Source organism: Anguilla rostrata, chromosome 4 (genome assembly GCF_018555375.3).
Source record: "Anguilla rostrata isolate EN2019 chromosome 4, ASM1855537v3, whole genome shotgun sequence".
Lineage (NCBI taxonomy): Eukaryota > Metazoa > Chordata > Actinopteri > Anguilliformes > Anguillidae > Anguilla > Anguilla rostrata.
The window spans coordinates 53,598,771-53,619,580 of NC_057936.1; the positions used below are offsets into that span (position 1 = coordinate 53,598,771).

A 20,810-nucleotide genomic window follows, 5' to 3' on the forward strand; every position below is an offset into this window, starting at 1 on the left:
TTGGTTTTATCCCTGTGTATCCATCATCCATGCTTGATGTACTGGTATAGCATAGGAGGATATGGTTCAGGGACATTGCAAATCTGACTTTGGCAGATGCTTACTAAATTGGACAAGCAAAAACAGACTTGACCTTGCGTACAGTGGGATCACATAAAGCAAGTAGACAGAGCAATCAGTCGAAGTTCTGAATTGATTAAAATTGCTTTGTGAGTCTTCATCCAACAAGCAGGCGAAGACAAAGAAGGACCAATAAAGTGTTTGACATCCTTGGATACATCCTCAGATTTTGTCTCTAGTAAACTAATCTCATTACCAGTGGTAACAGCAGAGCAGTCAGCTGGGCTGGGTGCTAATTCTGAATAGTACAGTCCTTAGCAGAGACAGGTCAGTTTCAGTGAATAAAAGCACTGAAGTTCATATGAAGGGTCACAAATCAACCTTAATTAGCAATCCCGTGTCACATTATTGGTATTACATTGTGAGAAGTTTTCAGAGCACCTTCACTCTTAGTCTTGAATTATTAACAATAAAGGATCTGTAGATAAATGCAGTAGGATTTATTTTGTCATGTTAATAGATTAAAGCATTACTATAAAAGGAAATTATGTTAAAATAATTTTATTCATATTAATTGAATGATATTTGGCTCAAACTCAAGTGGGTGTTGTATTTGTAACCAGAAAATATATAACATTTACTGTGCCTATGCAGAATATTTGGAAAAAGAAAAAAACAAAATATGAGAAAGTATATTTAAAAATTGCAGTGACAAACTGAACTGAACTAGTTATATTTGTATGCACACCTGGCGCAGTAACACCTTGTACAAGGAAAATAACTCATTCGTTCATCTCAGTCAGATGACTATGAGAGTTGGGCTGGTACGGTGGGCTAAAGTTGCATTAATGCAAGGTGGGCTGCTCATTTCAGTGTTAGGTAAGATGAACATATTCATAAGAGCTATCTGCGAGGCTTAGTGAAACAATTGAAAATGCCATATCTATTCCAAAACAGAGACGTTCTGAGAACAGATGTGTTGTAATGTGTGTTCCATTTTGTGCTGTGCATGTTGTTATTCAGTGAGATGCCTGTTGGCCAGGTCTCCCTTTCTGAAGAGATTATTTATGTCGCTGGGACTTTCCAGGGAAAATAAAGGTTACATAATAATAAGTAAGTGTTACTCTTGTGTTAAATGTCTAACTTGTATTGCCTAACAATAAGGCTGGTGCTGTAGGTGACCTTTAGAGAAAGGCAAATTTTTGTTCCTGAAGTTGTACAAATAGGCTAGAGTTTATCCTCAAATTAAACTGTACCTTTGTTAATTTGCCGACTAACAAACAAATCACATTCTCAAGTGTCTGCAATGGTAACACAGTCTTGCAGTCATCTACACTTTATTAATGCTCATTAATACACTTAGTGATGCAAAGACATATTTTTGTGACCAAACTGTGAACTATGGTGGTCAAATTCATGTGCAACCTTACTGTGTAATTTTGTACCAAATGTTATATCATACATAAACACAGTTTTCCTTCCAGGTCCAGTAGCATGTCATTATAACTAATAAACATACATTTAAAGTCAGTGTGCAGCATAATTAATTAAAAAGGAAATTGATATATTAGATGGATTTGGCTTAACTGCTTTGTGATGGGGCAATCAGAGAAGAATATGAATGAACAAGAAGCAGGAAATTGAGGATAATGACTAGAATGCATATGTTTCTGATGCTCAGGTCTTCCTCAGGCAAGGTGACTGAGACATTGCCTTACCATGTGTAAATTACTGAAATATACTAAGGGAGAATTATGTTTTACATTAATAGATCATTATTATTATAATTGACAGGGGATTGGCAATACACTGCTCATGAAAAAAAAAAGTCGTTATTTTCAAAATTAGATTTTAGATTGAAATGCTGCAGTAACAATTAAGTAGTGACTTTTCATTTGTACAGATACACAGCTAAAACCCGTTAGTTTCCTAGCGGCAACGGTGGGTTCTCTCCATTACACAGGGCAGGTTTCCCCGGTCACAAACTGAAAGATTGTTAGTGTTATTTTTTAGTATTTTTCCCCACCATTTTTTTTTCCAGTTTTCCCCCATGGACACTTCATGAAGGCAGTTGTAATGATGAACACCTTTGCTTTCACAATGAAACAATAAGAAGCGTTAGACTCCCAGGAATATTCAATTTGCTTAATTGGTTTTGTAACCCAGACTTATGTTGTCTAGCTCCCCTTTTCCCTCTCTAAATATGTAGAAAAAATGGACTGGAAATAATATCATTTTTAAAAATGCTATAATGCTTAGCTGATTTTACAATACATCAAGACGATGTTAAAACATAGTTCCATTTTTATTTCACCTTGACAAAGAGATGCTCTAAAGTCAGGAGGGCCATGTGAATAGTGCAGATCTTTTGAATATGCTGAATCTTCACTGTTCACAAAACACCATTTCACAGTTCTGTTACATCCCTGCATCTCCTGTGTAGATGACTATCATAATGTCAAACAGTAATGTCGGCTTTAATGTTTCTATCCCTGTTAGGACGCTCATGTACACAGTCAAAGGGAACACAAGTCATATACTGCTGTTTATAACGGATATACAATGCAGATTAAAGTCACAGGGAGACAAAGCTCAGCTGACCATTGGTATTTCTTTAATACTGCAGTAGAAATCTTTTCAATATGTATCAGTGATCTGAGCTCTTGGTGCTTGCAAGTGATGACGTGGTCTCTACTCTGGGGTGATGAGTGTTGTTACTCATGGTGGGCATAACATTGTGCAAGTCCCACATATAAAATAGTTGATCCTTGTTAGATATCAGCTTGTATTTTGTAGACTTAGCACAACATATTTGTAATGCACGCAAATCACTGGCAGCATATAAATATCCATGAAAAAGTGAATTGAATTTCAAAGCAGTTATTACACTGTTATTACAGTTGTTTGAATTTAAAATACAAATAAAATACTTTTTTTTTTTTTAAGTAATGCAAACAACAATGCAGTTTTTGTGTCTTGCCTCGGGCATTCAGGGTTGTTTTTTGTATGTCACAGAATTGCAAATAGTCATTTTTCTGTACATTAAAAATCAAAATAATGTAATGCATTCGTATAATGTGAGAGAAAGGCTGTGGCTGTAATTCAAATCTGTAAGAAGTGCACTCAGTCGTTGGGTAATTTATGTAACTGTGGGAAGCTAAACCGTGTTGAAGAATAGCCTTAAGGCAGAATAGCTAATCCTTGTGTTACACAGTGGCTGTCTCGCGGAATGAGATTCAGAGTCCACACTCCTCTGAAGCTCAGCTGGACTCTGGAGCAAGATTTCTCCTTGGGTCATTGTCAGCTCTTTCCTTTTGGCATGCATTCAAGACACATCGCTATCCGTTAGCAGAGGAATAAACGGATGAACCCGAGGCTAAAAGAAATTATCAAGAGCTCTGTGTTAAAACCTTAAACAGTATTGGTTGTGAGCATAAAGTTGTCGCTCAATTGCTGAAAGAGAGTGACTATGAGCCGGGCGATGGGGTGCCAGTCGGTATTCCATTGAAGTATCATATATAGTGTGTGTGTGTGTGTGTACTATATATATTATTTTTTGTATTTAGGCTAGTTTTGTTCTTACATAGTACTTAATGAATTACTGGACATCAGTTATCCATTAAGCATTTATCATCAGCAGCAGTTTAGAACTAGTTGACAGTGAGTGATAGAATTAATGACTAACTGCAGTTTTACTGTGGGAGTCTTAATTGTGACAATCTGCTCAATCCAGGAAGGAAACATTGCATAAATGTTCATTTAAATTTCATGACCATTTTGAGCAGGCATTCGCAGTGGCTCCTGCTATGGGTTTTTACTAATGTATTTTTATTATTAATTTTTATTTATATAGTATCTTATCCCAAAACAATACTTTGTTCTTGCATCTCTTACAATATGACCCTTGATGTGCACAGCCATGATGGCTTGTAAGTTGTTCTGGATAAGAGTACCTGCCAAATAAAATAAAACAAAACTAAGAAACAAAATTGACTTTTAGAGAAGAAGGAAAATAATTTGTCAAAAAGTCCATTTTACGATGAAACAGGGAGTGATGCTTCTCCCTTGGCATACAATTCAGTTCAATATTTCCAGTCCAAGGACTGATTTGACTGGGGAACACAGGCAGAGGAGTCTTAATCATGTTGAAACATGACAGATACCCATTACAGCTACCATCAGCTCCTCCAGCTCCAGCAGCATAGTCACTGTCTGTTTCACCCAATGATGTAAAGGCTGAACAAACTACATCTCATACATAAACCTAATCTACTGGAAGTTATGGCCCTGCTTCCTCATCTAGTGCACCAAATGTGTGCCAGCAAAGCCAAAAAAGACTGCATTCCACACATGCTATCAAGTGCCGGGTGCTCCCTTAGCACTTTACTTAGCACACCTAGCACATCACAAGTTCCTTTTTAAAAATAAAGAATTATGGCGTTGTGCGTTCACCAAGCAGACACCGACATATTGCATAGCGCATCCAGAGCACCTTGAATTTTATTTTATTTTTACCACAGCAACACTCATTATGCTCAGATGGAGCCTTAATGGGCGAACTTGTGATGAACTACCGTGCTAGCGGGGTCAAGCGTTACATTCCTCCAGGTATGAAATGGTTGATGTCCAGAGTCCAGGGCTCTTGCTGATTCTCAAGATGTGATTTGTGTCTGACGTTCAGTGGATGAAATACAGTATATGAGCATGCCCCAGTGACTTGCTGGTAACTCGGTGTGGACTGTGGTCTCAACAAAGTCATAAATTCTAATTGTATATGAATTCAAAATGAAATGTCTATGAAATGAGTTAAATGACTTTCAAAAGGCACCCTCGTAACCTACAGTACAATGGCCTTTAACAGCGAGTGTCCAGTTACTTTTAAAGTGAGGCGGCGTGGTGGTGCAGTGGGTAGCACTGTTGCCTTTCTGTGTGAGAACTGAGTTTGCATGTTCTCTGTGCATGGGTTTCCTCCGGTGTCTGGTGTTCACAATGTCACGACCAGTCCCAGAGGTCTCATAAAGGGCTTTCTGTTCCCCCTTGTATTAATGGGTTTTATCTGAGTTTAGTAAGTTAAAGATTTTATTTTATTTCGCAATTGCACTCACTGATCAGCTTTAACCTCATCAAATATGTATTTTAGACTGAAAAGGAATAATACGGCCACAAAAATGAAATTGAACTGTGATTTCAGTGAAGCAGTAATATTCAAATATATGTGTGATCCTCTTTTATGATCTTCTCTAAACAGTTACACGTGTACATTTTGCAAATGTTATTCATCCATATCATTCAGCTTGTTAGGCGTCTATGTACAGTAAGCATGTTTTTGCATTGTACTCATGCCATCTTGTCTCTGTTTCTCTTCTAGCCAAGTGTGACGAAGCCCTGGCCACACCCCTTTCCCAGAATGCCTTCACCAGCTCGTCTGTGTTCTCCAGCAGCTACGCACCGGTGTACGCCAAGCTGAACAAGAGAGGAGGTAAAAACTTCCCACCAATCCCCACCATACGTCCCCAAGGCACTGGGAAAGCAGGTCCTATTACAGGCGAACGCCACTCTGGCGCGCTTTCACGCGAGCATCCTGGTCGCGGCTCAGCGCGCCCAGAAATTCCCAGCGTTTTCCGACTCGGTGGCAGCCTGTTCCGCAATGCCATGTGACTGCCTGGAGATAAGAGAAGTCGTCACCCATCGCTGTGCCTTCGTTCTCATTACAGCACTCCAATAAACACTCTCAAGCTGCTGAGCTTTCCATGATCTTCAATTTCACAGATTCTCTGCCATAATATTGTCACCTATGACTGAGGGCAGCACACTGTCAGGTGTAATATTGCCTTATAAGGTCATAATAGTGAAATGCATTTTGGACATAATTGTCTAATGGATATATATGAAAACAGCCTTTAATTACTGGAAATTTGGTGTAAAACTCCATGTTGTTTCACTTAACTGGAGGATACCTTGATGGCAGATTTGCTCTATACTTTAATTTACTTCTTTTTTTTTTAATGAAAGATGGTGTGATTCCCTCCTTCCCATCTGTGATTTCAATTTACTAATCAGACCTCTATTTCACAAGTGTTGATTTAAGTTGCTGCTTCTAACACATTGCAGTATATCTCTTAGATTCAATCAGGATCAAAATCAGAAACCGTACTTTACTTGGGGATATTTAGTTATCCTTGCAATTCTAGCACAGCTGCATTACAAGTAGTCTCTCTGTCACTCACACACACAGGCCCACACACACCCACACACACACGCACACAAGCACGCACACACACACACATTGAGCTGCCATTACTGTCAATGTAATTTTCTCTGTGTAGTCGATAGAATTCAACACACGAGATGTTACACGGTAATTCATCCTTTTGATGCAATCATGCAGAGGTATTGGCCTTCAGATGGTGCTCTAAAGGGAGCAATGATCATTGCTCTATGTGAGAGTGGTGTCAGCTCCCTAAAATGAGGCCTTGGTACAGCATGCTGTCTCCATTCCAAATGGAAATCTTATTAATACCTCAAAGTATCTCAAGGGGAATGTGATGTCTGTAATTAATTATTATGAGTATTACTTCCAGATATTATAAAATTAATTTACATCGCTGATGGTCCTTCAACAAGATAAAAATGGTAATCAATTTTTGAAAACGCGTTAGCAGTCACCAGTGGCAATATGTGTGAAAATAACAGTAATCAATTTTAGTAAACAGGCAATAGTGGTAGCAAGTGTAAGCGTAGCATTTTATAATATTATTTGTGATTTATGTAGGAATAATTCAATGCAAAATATGTATAATGTAAGTTTAATATTTTTTAATCCTAGAAAAAACGAACAATTTGCGGCCATCAGGGCTTACGAAACAAGAATATTTTTGAGTAAAATAATGGATGAGTACTGCGCGTTCACTGTGTGTACAATTTGTCATTTAGCATACTGAGAAGTGGGAGTCATCTATTAACATGGGCCGGTAGTAAATCTAAATATAGCGGGTGTTTGCTTTCTGTGACCCATTGCCTGCTGCGGTCCACCAGATGTTGTGAAAATAAGCGGTGTGAGTTGCCCTTTGGGTCCGCCTTTATCGCAGCTCACCGCCGGCGGGGGAGTCTTTGTCAGACTCCCGCCCGCAGCGCGCCCGTGGGGCCCCGCGCGGCCGCCGCCGCTTCGGGTGTCCGGACCCGTCACCGCCAGCGGAGCGCACGTCCGCCACCGCCGACGCGGGTGCGCTCGGCGCCGCGACGCTCCACGCCGTCCCGCGTGTCAGGCGGCCGCCCCGCTGATTTCCATTCGGAATAACTCGGGGAAAAGTATAGAGGTTATCGGCACGGAGGAGATCGCACCCTCTCGCCCTTCACTTTATCAGAGTTCACTTTCTCATTATTTCAATTGTACCACAGTCGCTAAATGCATGCTAATGGCTCGGTATCTTGGGAGCACTCTGAAAAAAGTCACACTTGTCCTGTCTGTGGTTTCAGTGCTTCGCAGAAATAATTAGGCCCTCGACTTGCACCCACCTTCCAATTAATAGCAAAAGAAATAATAATAAATTGAATGTAAAGCATCGATGAAGCACAGCTAACAGATTTTATATCCAAGGAAAGTGTAAATGGGCATAATGTTAAATTAATATATAATGTAATACTATAAATGAAAATTCGGAAAAGTAATGGATTTCATCATTCACGCAATAAGAGGTTGTGTCAGAACAACATGAAACGCAAGTTGATCCATGTTTGGGGGCTATCTCTCTAGCACCATCAGCTGGTTATACGTAGCGTGTGATGAAGCCTCCAGTTTGAGGTATCACCGGAGTTTTTCTTAGTGTCTGTCATCCCACTGTCCCCTCTGGAGGTGGTTCTGCTCCCAGGCATCCGGGGGATGATGTCACTCCGACAGCCTCATTATCCACACGCGGATGGGCACTATTATGGAGGACCGCAGTGCCTAATGAGTAAACCAGGCTCTCCATATGCCAGCGTTAACATTCTCTTTGCCATTGACACATCACTTAGCTGCACACATGTCTGGTTGGAGGGGATACAAACAAGCTTTCCAGGTAAACGCACTGGCAATAATAGGAATCTTTTTTGATAAGTCAATTTACTAAGATTTTCTTCTGGGAATAGAATCAAGATGGCATAAAATCAATTACATGCAGGATTCATATCTATCTGTAGTTTGATGGGTGACAGTCTAAAATGAGAACGTATAGAAAGCTAAATGGTGTTTTATAGATTCTGTTACCATCATTGGCATCATCTTTTGTTTAGCCAGAGAATAGTGATTCAGTCCTTGAATATCATGTTCCTTTATTCCTATTATTTTTTTATTTTGCAATTGTTCTCACCAGATAGCTGGAAATCTTTTCAGTGATGACATTTTTCTATGCCTCATCAACCAATGTGCCGTTGCTCAAATAGTGATAACACTTCCAGAACATTTCAGCTTTTCCCCGTATACCTAACTTAACAACAATGCATTACACACAGAAACCCTTTGAACTGTTTACGCTGAGTCTGTTTGTTGATTTCCAGCCAGTAATTGGATTATTCCTTTCTCTGCATTGTCAGGGCCTGCTAGCCTCAAAGGACTGCCCTATTTGAATAAAAACACAACATTTCCCAGCACTCTCTCAAATGCAACCCCATTGCATTTTTTTTTTCCCGTCAGCATTAACCAGCTTGCCAATAGAAAAACTGTTCATTGTGCCATGCTTTCCATGTATAAATTGTTATCCCTAGGACAAAATCTGTCCAAATTTTGTGTCTTTAATTTGACATTCCACATCTAGTGGTCTAATTTCAAAGTGTTGTTCCCTTACTTCAGAATTGGTGCTAATTGTTCTATTAAAGAGATAGTTCTCCCAATGTTTATCAAACTTTAAAACACCTGAAAAATGATTCCTTATGTTAAAACTAGTTTACCAGTGAAGAGAGTCTGGGATCCTCAATTCATGTTTTTTTTTTTTTTTTTTTGTGGTTTAAATATCAACAACAAACAACAAAACGTTAGCCAAGCTTCTGAAGACAGATCAAAGCCCATTAACTTCAATAACACTTCATAAATTTCAAGCATGATAAAATTCTTTAACTTCAACATAGACCAACATATAATATTGTTAACACTAGGTTTCTGTTTACTTATTAACACCTGGGAAACTGTTAGCCTGACTCAAGTATATCTAGGACTGGGATTTTAAAGTAATGTGCCCTTTGCACGTGCATCTTAATTAGTACATTTTCTATGTTAATATCATATGTGAGCAGGAGCCAGAGTCAATTTACGTGGGTTCAATTTGACCCAAACCGAACACGAGGGTTAATAATTTTCCCCAGTAGCTTTTGAGAGCCAATTACAAACACTCTAGCTGTAAGAAATTGCTCAGTGACTGTCATCTCAACCTTGCAACATAACTATCATATGTGGTAGTAACACATCTAGATTGCAAAGAGCTGTTAACATATCATAATGTACAAAAGAAGCACACTATACTAGGGTAGCCTGTTTGGATTTTAAGATGAAAACAAAAACTTTATTTATATGTTTTATCTTCTACTTTATTTTATGGATGTTTTCATATTTTCTTTCAAAAAAACAAAACAAAAATGAAATGTAATGTAACTGTGAGTCTGGCATGCTAAGGGTTGGTTTGAGTTCCACCGGTCACTGCCATTGGTATTCTTCTGACTGGGTCCATGTAATGTCAAAAGCTCCTTATACAGGGAGAAGTAAGCAGACAGAATATGTCATATTGTTTTGAAAGAAATGTCCATCAAAGTCCCCACCTTCTCATCTCCTGAGAATATCAATTACAGTAGTCCAACTATTTCAGGGGGAAGAAAACTTAAACACAATACAACGTCGATGCGTGTGTTTATCTTTGGAATATACAACCTGGAATTCAGAGTTTTATGGAATATAATTATCTTGTAATTATGTGTGTGTGCGTACGTGCATGTGCGCGTGCGTGTGCATGCGTGTGTGCGTGTGTGTGTATAATGGTACTGCCAATAACAAGAAACAGTGTATTTTGGACACCGTAAGCAACAATAATACCTGATAAAATTGTCTTAGGAGATGGTACAAGTTGCTGATGGTCGCCAGCCCTATTTTTGTGCTGAACTACAGGTCATTATAAATATATTTCTCCAGGTTTGCAAATTTCCAGTTTTCCACTGAATCTGGATACAGACTGAGAAGATGATATGTTTCCCATGTAGTGCATGAGGTTACTATTGGATTTTCTGAACTTCTGAGCATACATTTGTCCATTGCCTCATTCCTTTTTGAGAAAAATGTTTTCAGATGTGTAACATTTTCTTCATTCATTTCTCCATATCTGGTCCCTACAGCATATAATCTTAATTATAATTGTGGAAAAGCTGATTAAAATAACTGAAATAATTCTTCTGTGAATGTTTCCCTTGATGTGGGGAAGTCAAAAATATTTTTATACAATTGTTGTCAAATAGTTATGAGAAATCATTTTTGATGATGGCAACGTTTGTTTTTGTGCCATGGAGTTATTAAGAACAAATTGTTGGCAAATCAAGGGAAGCAAATTTTCTAGAATCAGTTTCTATTGTGTCACCACTGTGCAGATCTTCCTCTTGTGAGAAATTGCTGTTCTAAAAGAGTATTCCTATTCCTCTATTCTTCTGTTTCTGTTCCCAGTTTGCCTTAAGGTTAACCCATGTAGATAATCGTGTTGAATTTCTCTGTAAAAACTTTTGGTAATTTCCAAAACAGGTAAAACAAGCTTAAGCCATGTGTGAGGGGTGACACAGATGTGTTACCGTGGTTCAGATGCTGGGGGAAATCAGAAGGTTTAGAGATCTTCACTATGTCTGTAATCATGAAGAGGTGTCGAGTCAACACATAGAAGATTTCCAATGCCTTTGTTCGCTTCAATGAGCATTTATAAATTGGAATTTATGAACTTTAGCATATCAAAATGCCGCAGACACACATAATTTAGCTTGCGGACTTGAAGGTTGAACGAGTGACCCCTTTCTCCTCTTTCAGCCGAGGTGTCTGTTTAGAGACAATTCATCTGTGAGATAGCAGGCAGCCCGGTGCACTCGGAGGAGGAAAAGGTCAAATCCCACTTGAGCGGAAACCTGTTTGTCCCCTGCAGCTGGGAGGGGGTGGGGGGAGGAGTGGGTGGTGATCGCGCAGTTTGCCCGAAGGGTTGCAGAGTGCGGTGGGAAGCCAGTGGGAAGCTAATGAGAGTGGGAGCCAGTCAGGTATTGAGGGGACTCAGAGCGGTGTAGGGGAAGAAACTGCGCCATGTGGAGACTGACTGCTTCATTCAGTAATCTAAAATCTGGAGAATACCAATGTGCCCAAGCATGAGATTGGGGTACTAATAAGCAGTATGCAGGCAGTGATCCCTGTAGTTCATTTTCTTTCTTTTCATCCTCTGACACTCCTTCAAGTCCACATCAATTACCCAAGGGAATCAAATTCCTTTTTTTTGTATCGGTATGAAAGGATTTTGAACATATAAATGTACAGACTCACATGCACTGTCTCATACATTTTCAGTTTCGGTGCAGCACAATATTTAATTATGCATCTAATTATGAACCTACATTTATGATCTGTTTAATGACACAAAGAGCTGTGGCAGGCTATGCAATTATTTAATAAAAAATTGATATATTTTCACATATTCACTGAAAAGACCAATAACCCATGATGTACCATGCCATTGAAACACAGGGTCTGCAGCATGATCAGTTTGTTCCTCTTTGTTTCCTCCTCATGCCACCTTTTGGCATAATGTTGTCTTTTTCTTTTCTCGTCAAGTTTTTTTCTTGCAGTAAGTGTGTTTGGTAAAGAAAACAGAATGACCAACACTGCTGGGAATGATTGAATAGTCAAAGAATCTGTCATTGTCTGATACGTGTGGAATACTCATTAGTACCTGCGTCTCATGCTTTTATCACCTTCTCTTAGCAATTTAAGGTAGCATGCTGTCCAGTCTCTTTCATGTTCTTTCTGAATTGATCAAGCTACACGCCTACACATGCTATGCACTAAAGTAATTTGCTTGTCAGACATAAGCTATGCAATGTCAGTGATTCCCTGCTGCAAAAAAAGAACAGATAATGACAGAACACTTCAGATCCTGGGGTTTAACCGTGGATGGAATATGTCAAATTATGTTCAGAAGTACAAAGAACACTGCATTTCTTTTGGAATTGGTAGGAAAATTGGGTTTGATCACCCATGTTAAAAGTAAGAAATACTTGCTTTAAAGGAAAGAATGCTTCTAAAGTCATAAGAGGGTGTTTCATTTCAGTACTTGGTCTTTTCTAAATAACTTTTTTTGTTAGGTTATGTAGGAGTGAAGGAAGAGGGCAGAGTTGAAAAGCATAGAGACTGCACAATCCAGTTTGATTGGCAGGGACTGCAACCATTTTGAAATGTCTGCCCGGAGATAAAAATCAATGCTCTGGGCACACTGACAGTTCATATCTGGCTCTCCGTGTAGTCCCTCAATGGTTCATAAAAGATAATCACAACCATTAATATCATTAATAATATAGAATATATGTCGTGGAATAGACATAGAATAGACTCAGAACAGCTCCAAAAATCTTACCAGAATAGAAGGCAGCTATCACCTCTAATTTAAAGACTGATATTTCTACTTTTCCCCTACTCTCAGGACCTATCAGCCTCATAAGATATTGTACAGTATCACAAAGTTTCCCTGGGCTGTATTTCTAATGGTGACCTGTTTTTTTCTCACCCAGCTGTCTTCTCTGTCTCCTTCCAGCGCCCTTCTCCTGTCCCCCTTATCTCTGGCAAACATCTGCCTTAATGGCAGGTTGCAGTGGAGTGGCTGTCCCCCGGCTCTCCTCTGCCCCTCTCCAAATTTAATTCGGTCCCGCTAGCTGGACGGCCCAATCTGTTGCCCTTCCTGCATCCCCACGCTGCTTCAGAGTTCCAACTGGCCTTGTGGGTTTTCTTAATGGCAGGAAAGACCTCCAGGCTGTCTTCATTTTTTTTAAATTTCCTTGAGAATTTTTCATTTAAAACACTCCAACAACGAACTTGTAATTACCACCCATTGCCCTGCCAGTTTTTTTTAGGTCTGTCGCCTTGGTTCCAAGCTTACGTTTAGAACTATTGATTTTCCAATGATATTCCATGTTTATGTGGTCAGGCTGAAGTTCCAAGTAATAATTGTGTATTATTTTGTTGTCCTTTTTCAACCAAACATCAGAAAATCTTGAGTGGCTTTTAAAAAGGTGAATTAAAAAAAATAAATAAAATAAGTTAAAAAAAAGTTAGGCTGTATTTTCCCATCTCTGTGTTATGTACAAAACAGGTAGTATGCTGGAGTACTTTAAAAGAGTTGTGGTTTTCCTGTGCCTCTTCACTTTCCCTGTATTCACTTTGCAGTATTGTAGCATACACTGTTTGTGAGCTTAATAGGAGAATTGTCCCAGGATTGGGGATGAATCGGAAATCCTTGAGAAGCTGATTGAGAACGCAGGCACTTAACAGATGACACAGGGACACACTGTCATTTGTTGGTACAATTCAGGAAGATTACAAATGCTGTCTAAAAATATTATATGCATTACCAGGGTTTGGAAATGCTAACACTGTATACTTCAACTGTATGGCAGCAAGCCCAAGCCAATCAAAATATAAGCCATTATTACTTCATCACCAGATGAGCATATTTTGTAAATTCTGAGTACAGATCAGTTCTTGTCGCACTGATGTTTGTGTGTGTGTGTGTTTGTGTGTCTGTGGGTTTGTGTGTCTGGGTGTCTGTGTGCCTGTGTGTGCTTGGATGTTTTCCAATTCTCAGGTGCTGGAGGCTGGTCCCCTCTCGACAGTGACCACTATCCATGGCTGCAGGTGGATTTAGGCAGCCGGAAGCAAATATCTTCCATAGCAACACAGGGCAGGTACAGCAGCTCTGATTGGACGACAAGATACAGGCTCCTCTACAGTGATACAGGAAGAAACTGGAAACCATACCACCAAGATGGCAACATCTGGGTAAGTCAATTGTGTTATAGAATTAACAGCATAATAACTTTTACGTTATAATAACGTATTAGGTATTAAGTCACTGGGATAATAATGTGAAGAATTTGAAATATGCTAGGCACTTCTAGACAAAATAATTGAATCACCAAACTTTTGTGTTAAAACCCAAAGCTGCACTAAATCAAATACCAGCTATTAAATAAATACAATGTAAAATAATTAAATGTAAATCATGAGAAGTCACAGTACTTTTCATGAAAATCTTTGCAGCTGCAGACATACTGTAAGGTCAAAGTAAACATGTGTAAACACCCTGTCACCAAAACTGTGTTTTATTGAGTGTGTTGACCTTTGATATGAGATGAATGTACTTAAATATTGTTTCTCTGCGGGTAAAATAGGCAAAACTGTCATTCCCACAACTGCAAGTGTTCCTGCAGCCTGGAACAACATGTGACTTTTTTGGCTTGCTTGGGAAGCTACCGTAAGGAAGGGGGAGAGAGTTAATTTACAGTATTTATTCAAGGTACTTCAAAGCAATTGTCTCAGCCCATCATTATACAGCCCACCCCTCCCCACTTCCCCCAGAATAAAAATCTATTCTGTTTTTGAACCTTCCAGTCATATATCAATAAATCAAACACCTGCATTTGAGGCACAGTCACATTGTCAGGAGATGGGAAAGCGTGGAGGATAAATTGCATGATTATGTCAGGGCTTGGGATTGTTTGCAGATCACGGTACACTGGATCAGTGGTGCATTCAGTCCTTGATGTGCTGTGTCAGTAAAAGCTGAAATTGCATGAGGTTTTATATTTTTCAATTACATTATAAGGCTCATACTCCATGCACTTTATGCCAACCACTGCATTTAAGGGGTCTTGGCCTAAAACACAAAACTGCCTTCAAGTAACTCCAAGCTAGCTTGTACAGTGGGATTATACCTCCAGAAGTTGTACATGTGTATATTACCAAATAATGCTTTTAAAAAAATAACACATTTATTCTTATTTTCTTGGTTGTAACTATATGCTACGGTGCATGCAACGTGATATAATTGTGTTCATATCTGTGAAAGAACACTAGAATCCCTGAACTGTATTTAAAATATTCAGGACAGTGTTGAAATATGCCCTTATCACTGCCATTGCAATGTTACATTGGGCAAAGTATTTAGAGCTAAGAAACCTTTGGGGGCGGGAGGGGCGGGGGCTTGGCTGGGGGGTGCATGCCACCCCCCCGCCCAACTGCTGATAGGGTGGAAATGCAACCCCCCCACCCCCCCATTTCACAATCGCAATCCCGGCATAAGTGGTTCTCTCACGTCACTGTTCTTTCAGCTGTTTCAAAAATGCTTGTCACTTGTTCAAATGTTACTTTGTATGCACAGTCTGTTTCATGATCAAATAATGTCATGTAAAATTTGCATTTTCATTGCAAATCATGTAACTGTAAAAATTATGTGTTGTTCCAAATGTATAACCAAGTTGTTGCGCTCCTACAAATGATGTTAATTCTGCAAAACTGTGCACTGGCAAAAAATGGATAAAAAGCTGACGTCTCAGCTGATCGAATTGGGCCAATGGGCTGTTTGCTACAAAGCAGAACTGACATTTCTATGCCATAGCACTCCATGTATTTTATATGAGGGAAAACATATTAAATTTATTTATTTCCTGTAGATTTACCAACAAAATTAAGCATAAATCACAATCTGCTTTTAATAACAAATGTAATGATCATACATTCGAGAGTCAAAATGCCATTGGGGAAGTTTTAATTTGCTTTCAACTTCTGATAACCCTCATTGACTTTCATGGGGAGTCACAATGTTTTGCCACACAGCACAGACACGTGCAGAGCAGGCTTACTTCCAGTGCTTCACAGCAGTCTCCTTTCTTCCCGATGCATAAGCAGTTACGCATCCTTAGGACTCCTCACAAGCAACTGATTCAATCTCCTTCTTAACTGAACCCAGGCTATGAAGTTCAAACAGACATAGCATATATTAGGGTACCTCAATGTACCCTTACAAGTTACCCTGAAGTAAGAAATCAGATAATTGGCTTTTAAGCTAAAGTGTGTTCTGAATTTCTTTAATATTATGCAAGAAGAATATAATTAAGGGTGACCCATTTCTTTTTACTTGATTGTGCCTGATGCAGTCATATAGTAACATTGTGTAGTGCACATTTAATAATTCCATTTTTAGTCACATTTTTAGAGAGACTTGGTTTTATTGATTACAGCTTATAACCAAGAGATCAGAGACATTTTGTTTTCATTGACATTTTCCCCAATTATCAACCATACTGATTTCATGTGAGGGTACAAAGATCAAGCTGCCATGCAGTCAGGAAAAGCAACTGGTGGCTAATGGGTCAGCCTCATTTAAAATTGGAGTGCTTTTCCTAATTGTTCAAAGCTATCAAAATCAGGTTCATAATAATTATGAGCTAAAGTTCTTTACCACTCCCATTAGCAGCTCACTGCCCATTGCTGTATATTAGATGTGGCTTTTTTTTGTTGCACAGACCACTCTTGTCAATAGGGCTCAATGGACTAAGCAGTGAAGTTTCAGTATTACTGCATGTTCCAAGCTAGGTTGGGTAATCATCTGTATGTTTAGATTGTGGGTGTTAGGTTACTAATGCATCTATTTATTGAACAAATCTGCCATTCTCCCTACTGCTACTGTTAGTACCCTTGCATTATAAATAGCTTCACACTTTTTTTAACCTATATTATTAAAAAATAATACATTCTTGAATAAGAAGTAGGCTTATAAACTTGATACTTGTATTAGTCCTTATGATGTAAAAATCAGTGTTGGTAGTGTGTCCTCATCCATTTGGTCCCCATGCGTTGTATGTTAGGCTGATTTTGTTTTAAACAAAAACTAATGTGACTTTTTAAAGTCCTCTGCACATTAATTCATTATGTGTAAACTTAATCATGTCTTTTATGTAGCCTAAACACACAGCCTACCACCATAAAAAAAAAAAACATTGAATTCACCCACGTTAACATAACTCAAAGCAAATGATAACTCATAAGTTGGCCAGCTAGTCTGTTTATTCATGCCAAATTTGATATGAGGCCTACTGCCATTTGTTCACAAAAGTTCACAGATAGGTGGGTACCAGCGTATGTAGACTTGTGATAGCTTTTATTTAACATTATTTCCAATAGGCTGTGTTTAGCCCAGTAGTCTAACTAGACTAGTTATTATACATAGTGTTGTCACTGTGCTGAACAGGAGCCTGTAATGGAGTGAATCTGATATACCGGGAAATATGCATTCCGGTTCAGTTGTTTCCTTCAGTCTCTAATAAAATACATACAGGGCAGCACCAGTGCTAATCACAAACTTTTTGAGTCACGGTCATAAGAATGAACTCATGGTTTTGAATACAGACAAGCCCACTCAGCCAATGAATAATCGAAGCAATGAATAGGTAACTCAAATCATTTACTGATTCAATTCTAAATCTTGCATTGTTATCTAAATTAGACGGCAGAACAAACAAGCTTTGTGCACTTTCAAAATGTAAAGAAAATAATCTTAGGCAAACATGGTGCAAGATGGTGCCATTTCATTTTGGCATGTGGTGTATTGTTAACCAAGTGTCCAGCACCAGCAGCTGCACCACAGCAGTCGCCTGCTCTACTTTAGGTGAAATCCTTGATCAGGATTGGACAAAACACATTTTCAGTCCTTACAAGAGTTGTGCTTTGACATTTTCAAAAAGTAGCCTTCAAATTCATGAACAAAATATGAAAAATAATTATACATCCACTTCAACAAATGAAGAACTGGTTGACTGGTCCTCCCCATTAATGCTACTCCATTATGGAGTTCCTTTCCCTGGTGCTTAACTGCTAGACACATTTTCATCACTATGAAATGAAGGCTAAGGATGCTATGGGCTGCAGAGTGCTGTAAAAAATAATAAAGGCTGACCTTCCATTTTGGAATTCCTTTTTCAGCAGTTTTAATTGAAACTGAGATTTATCAATGGCAGCTTTTCATGTGGCTATAGGGAATATACTTTAGAACCGACACTCACACACAAATGAGTCACTGGAATCTTAAACCATAAAACAAATCACCAGAAACAGCAAAACATAAATAAATCACCAGAGTTTTGTTAGGTTCAGTATATCCTTGCACATATTACCTAATATAGGGTAAATATTTTAGAATGTGAAGAACCATGAAATTGAAATGAGAACAGAATTGATTTTTAAAATTTTGGTGCTCTTTACATGTTTATGATTTTTACCGTTTTTAAATATTTCGATAGTTTAATTAACTGTACATTCTGCTTTATTGTGCATTAAAAGCATTGTCACATTCTGAATTAAGATAATTAATTCTGTGTTTCATAATTTTTTATTAAATATACTTCAACATGTATTAAATATACAGTAGCAATACCGTCCTGGTACTTGGTTTATATCCCAGTTTTGGAGAAGGTATTAATTTTACAATATCCAGTGCTGTTATCTTCCACTGGGCCTCAGCCAAGATTGCACAGTCAGTTCCCAACACAAGCTCTGAATCGTTTGTAAAGTTGACATTAAAGAGACTTCCTGGAATTGTTTGATGTGTGGTTTTGATGGGTTCAGGCCATTTTTGTGTACAGTGGAGGATATTTTCGATGCTTACTAGGTTTCAGATTACCTGCTGGCTTTATAATGCCTTTCACGTGTTTGGAGTTTAAAGCAAGAGATCAAACTTTAAATAATTCCTAAGCAGTTTTTACGGCAAAGTCATGTTTTCAGCATAAAGTCATATATGCTTTTTAGTGTTTATCCAAAGTGGAACACTATCCAGCATCCAGTAACGCATATCTTCGGGGAGGTATGTAGCCTACTGCACTGCTTTTGTTTTTGTTTATGTCATTGGCTGTCACCGTTGCAATAGCGGAGCACTCATTTTCAAAATTAAAATTAATCAAGAACTATTTGAGAAGCAGAATAGGGCAGGAGTGACTGGTTGGACCGGCTATACTTTCTATTGAGAGCGTTTAAGACTGGGAGCTGAATTTGAAGGAGATTGTTGACGATTTTGGTGTTACATGAAATAAATTAGGAAACATTGGGTAGCAGTATTTTGGAATAGAGCTTGTTTAATTTGTGTGAGTTAAGATAGCCATTCCTTACAAAAAAGATATGTTTTGTTTATTGCATTCCATAAGTCCAGACACATGTATTTATATTGCTACTTTGGGGAGCTGGTGGCAATACTGCACCATGATGTGATCTCATTAATTAGTTAAATATTTAGTAAATGTGCTATTGAGTAGGAGAGTAGTGTTGACAGTTGTTCTATTGCTATAGTAAAGTAACATTTTGCATATTGCTAAGGATTACAATATTCTCTGTGAATTTTTGCATCCCTAAGAATAATATCTGAGACTTCACTGGCGGGAAGAAAATAGTTGTCATTTGAATGCATGAAAATTGCAGCATGAGTTATGACTAAAATCCATTGTGCAGAGATGGAAAAAATGTCCCACTCATCAATAGTGTGACGTTCTCCTTTTCAATACCTTTCCATTTCAGAACTATGGAAAAATACATAAATAAAGAGACTTTCCCAACTGTGTTTATGCCCTGGAGATAAGTTGTTGGAAGAGAAGTAGAGAGAAACGCACTAAACATCTGGTCCATAGTTATCCACACTCCTGGGATGAGAGGTCAGAGTGAAAGATTTCTTTTGCTCATTTTTGAAAGCATAATTTTCATATAAGTGGTGTTTTCACGCATGGAAGGGGACAAGAATAATCTCAAAAAAAGGTTATGCTGCAATTCTGAATTTAAAATGGCACCCTTTGGCGAAAGGACTTATTTTTATTTTTATTTCGCTGTGGTACGAGATCGGGTTCTGACATTACTTCTGTTAACCTTTGGTGCATGCTAGCAGCTGAATTTCAGGTCAAGATGTACATCAGCTCAGCAAAGCTAAGAAATGGAGTTGCCATGGAGCTTATATAAATGCCAAAGTTTCTTTCGCTGAGACATGCAATGTAGACCGAATAATATTTCTTTCTCACAATTTCAAGATTTTGACATGGAACCAGATATTCTATCTAATAATCTTTTTAAATGTCACTTTAGTGAGCATCTGAGTGTCAATGGGGGATTTATTCCAGTGCTGTTTTCGGTGTTACAGTTAGAATGTTACAATGTTCCTGCTGAGGAAAAAAAAAAACATGCTCAGCTTGAACAGAAGTGCCTGGAATGCTCAGGCATTTCTGCACTAGCTGTGTCATGACCAGCACACCTTAATTCCAAACCTGATTGGCTATGCACCTGTGGAAAAAAAAGCCATTCAAAAGAAAGAGAAGGGTGGTCATGATTTTTTTTTTTTTTCATTAAATCTGGGACATATTATCTTGGAAATTTCAATGGTGTATGAAAAGATATAGTCATGTCTGTGTGTTTTTATTTATTACATTTTGTATTTATTTTTTTGGCAAATATACTCAAAAAAAGTTGGTGTCCAAACACAAATAGGATGCTCTAATGTGCAACGACAAGTTATCAATGACAAAAAATACAACTAGAAGAGTGCACACAGTAGAGTGCAGATCTCCGCCAGGCATGTTAGCTTTGCTGATGCAACATTAGAGGCTACACAACCAATGCAACCAGACAAATACAATATTACAAGTTTTTACCATGTGCCACTGAAAATCCCAAAAATGCCAATTCAGTGATA

At 38.4% G+C, this 20,810-nt stretch overlaps 1 protein-coding gene across 3 annotated transcripts in view; it reads left to right on the plus strand.

Annotated features, from left to right (window-relative positions):
• The window catches only part of cntnap2a (contactin associated protein 2a), a 314,335-nt gene that overhangs the window by 122,329 nt on the left and 171,196 nt on the right, over window positions 1-20,810 (plus strand). For all 3 annotated transcript variants that reach the window (XM_064333201.1, XM_064333200.1, XM_064333199.1), the window contains exons 2-3: window positions 5,429-5,539; window positions 13,896-14,089. In XM_064333201.1, the coding sequence (XP_064189271.1) occupies window positions 5,429-5,539; window positions 13,896-14,089 (305 nt within the window). The remainder of the gene's footprint in view (window positions 1-5,428; window positions 5,540-13,895; window positions 14,090-20,810) is intronic.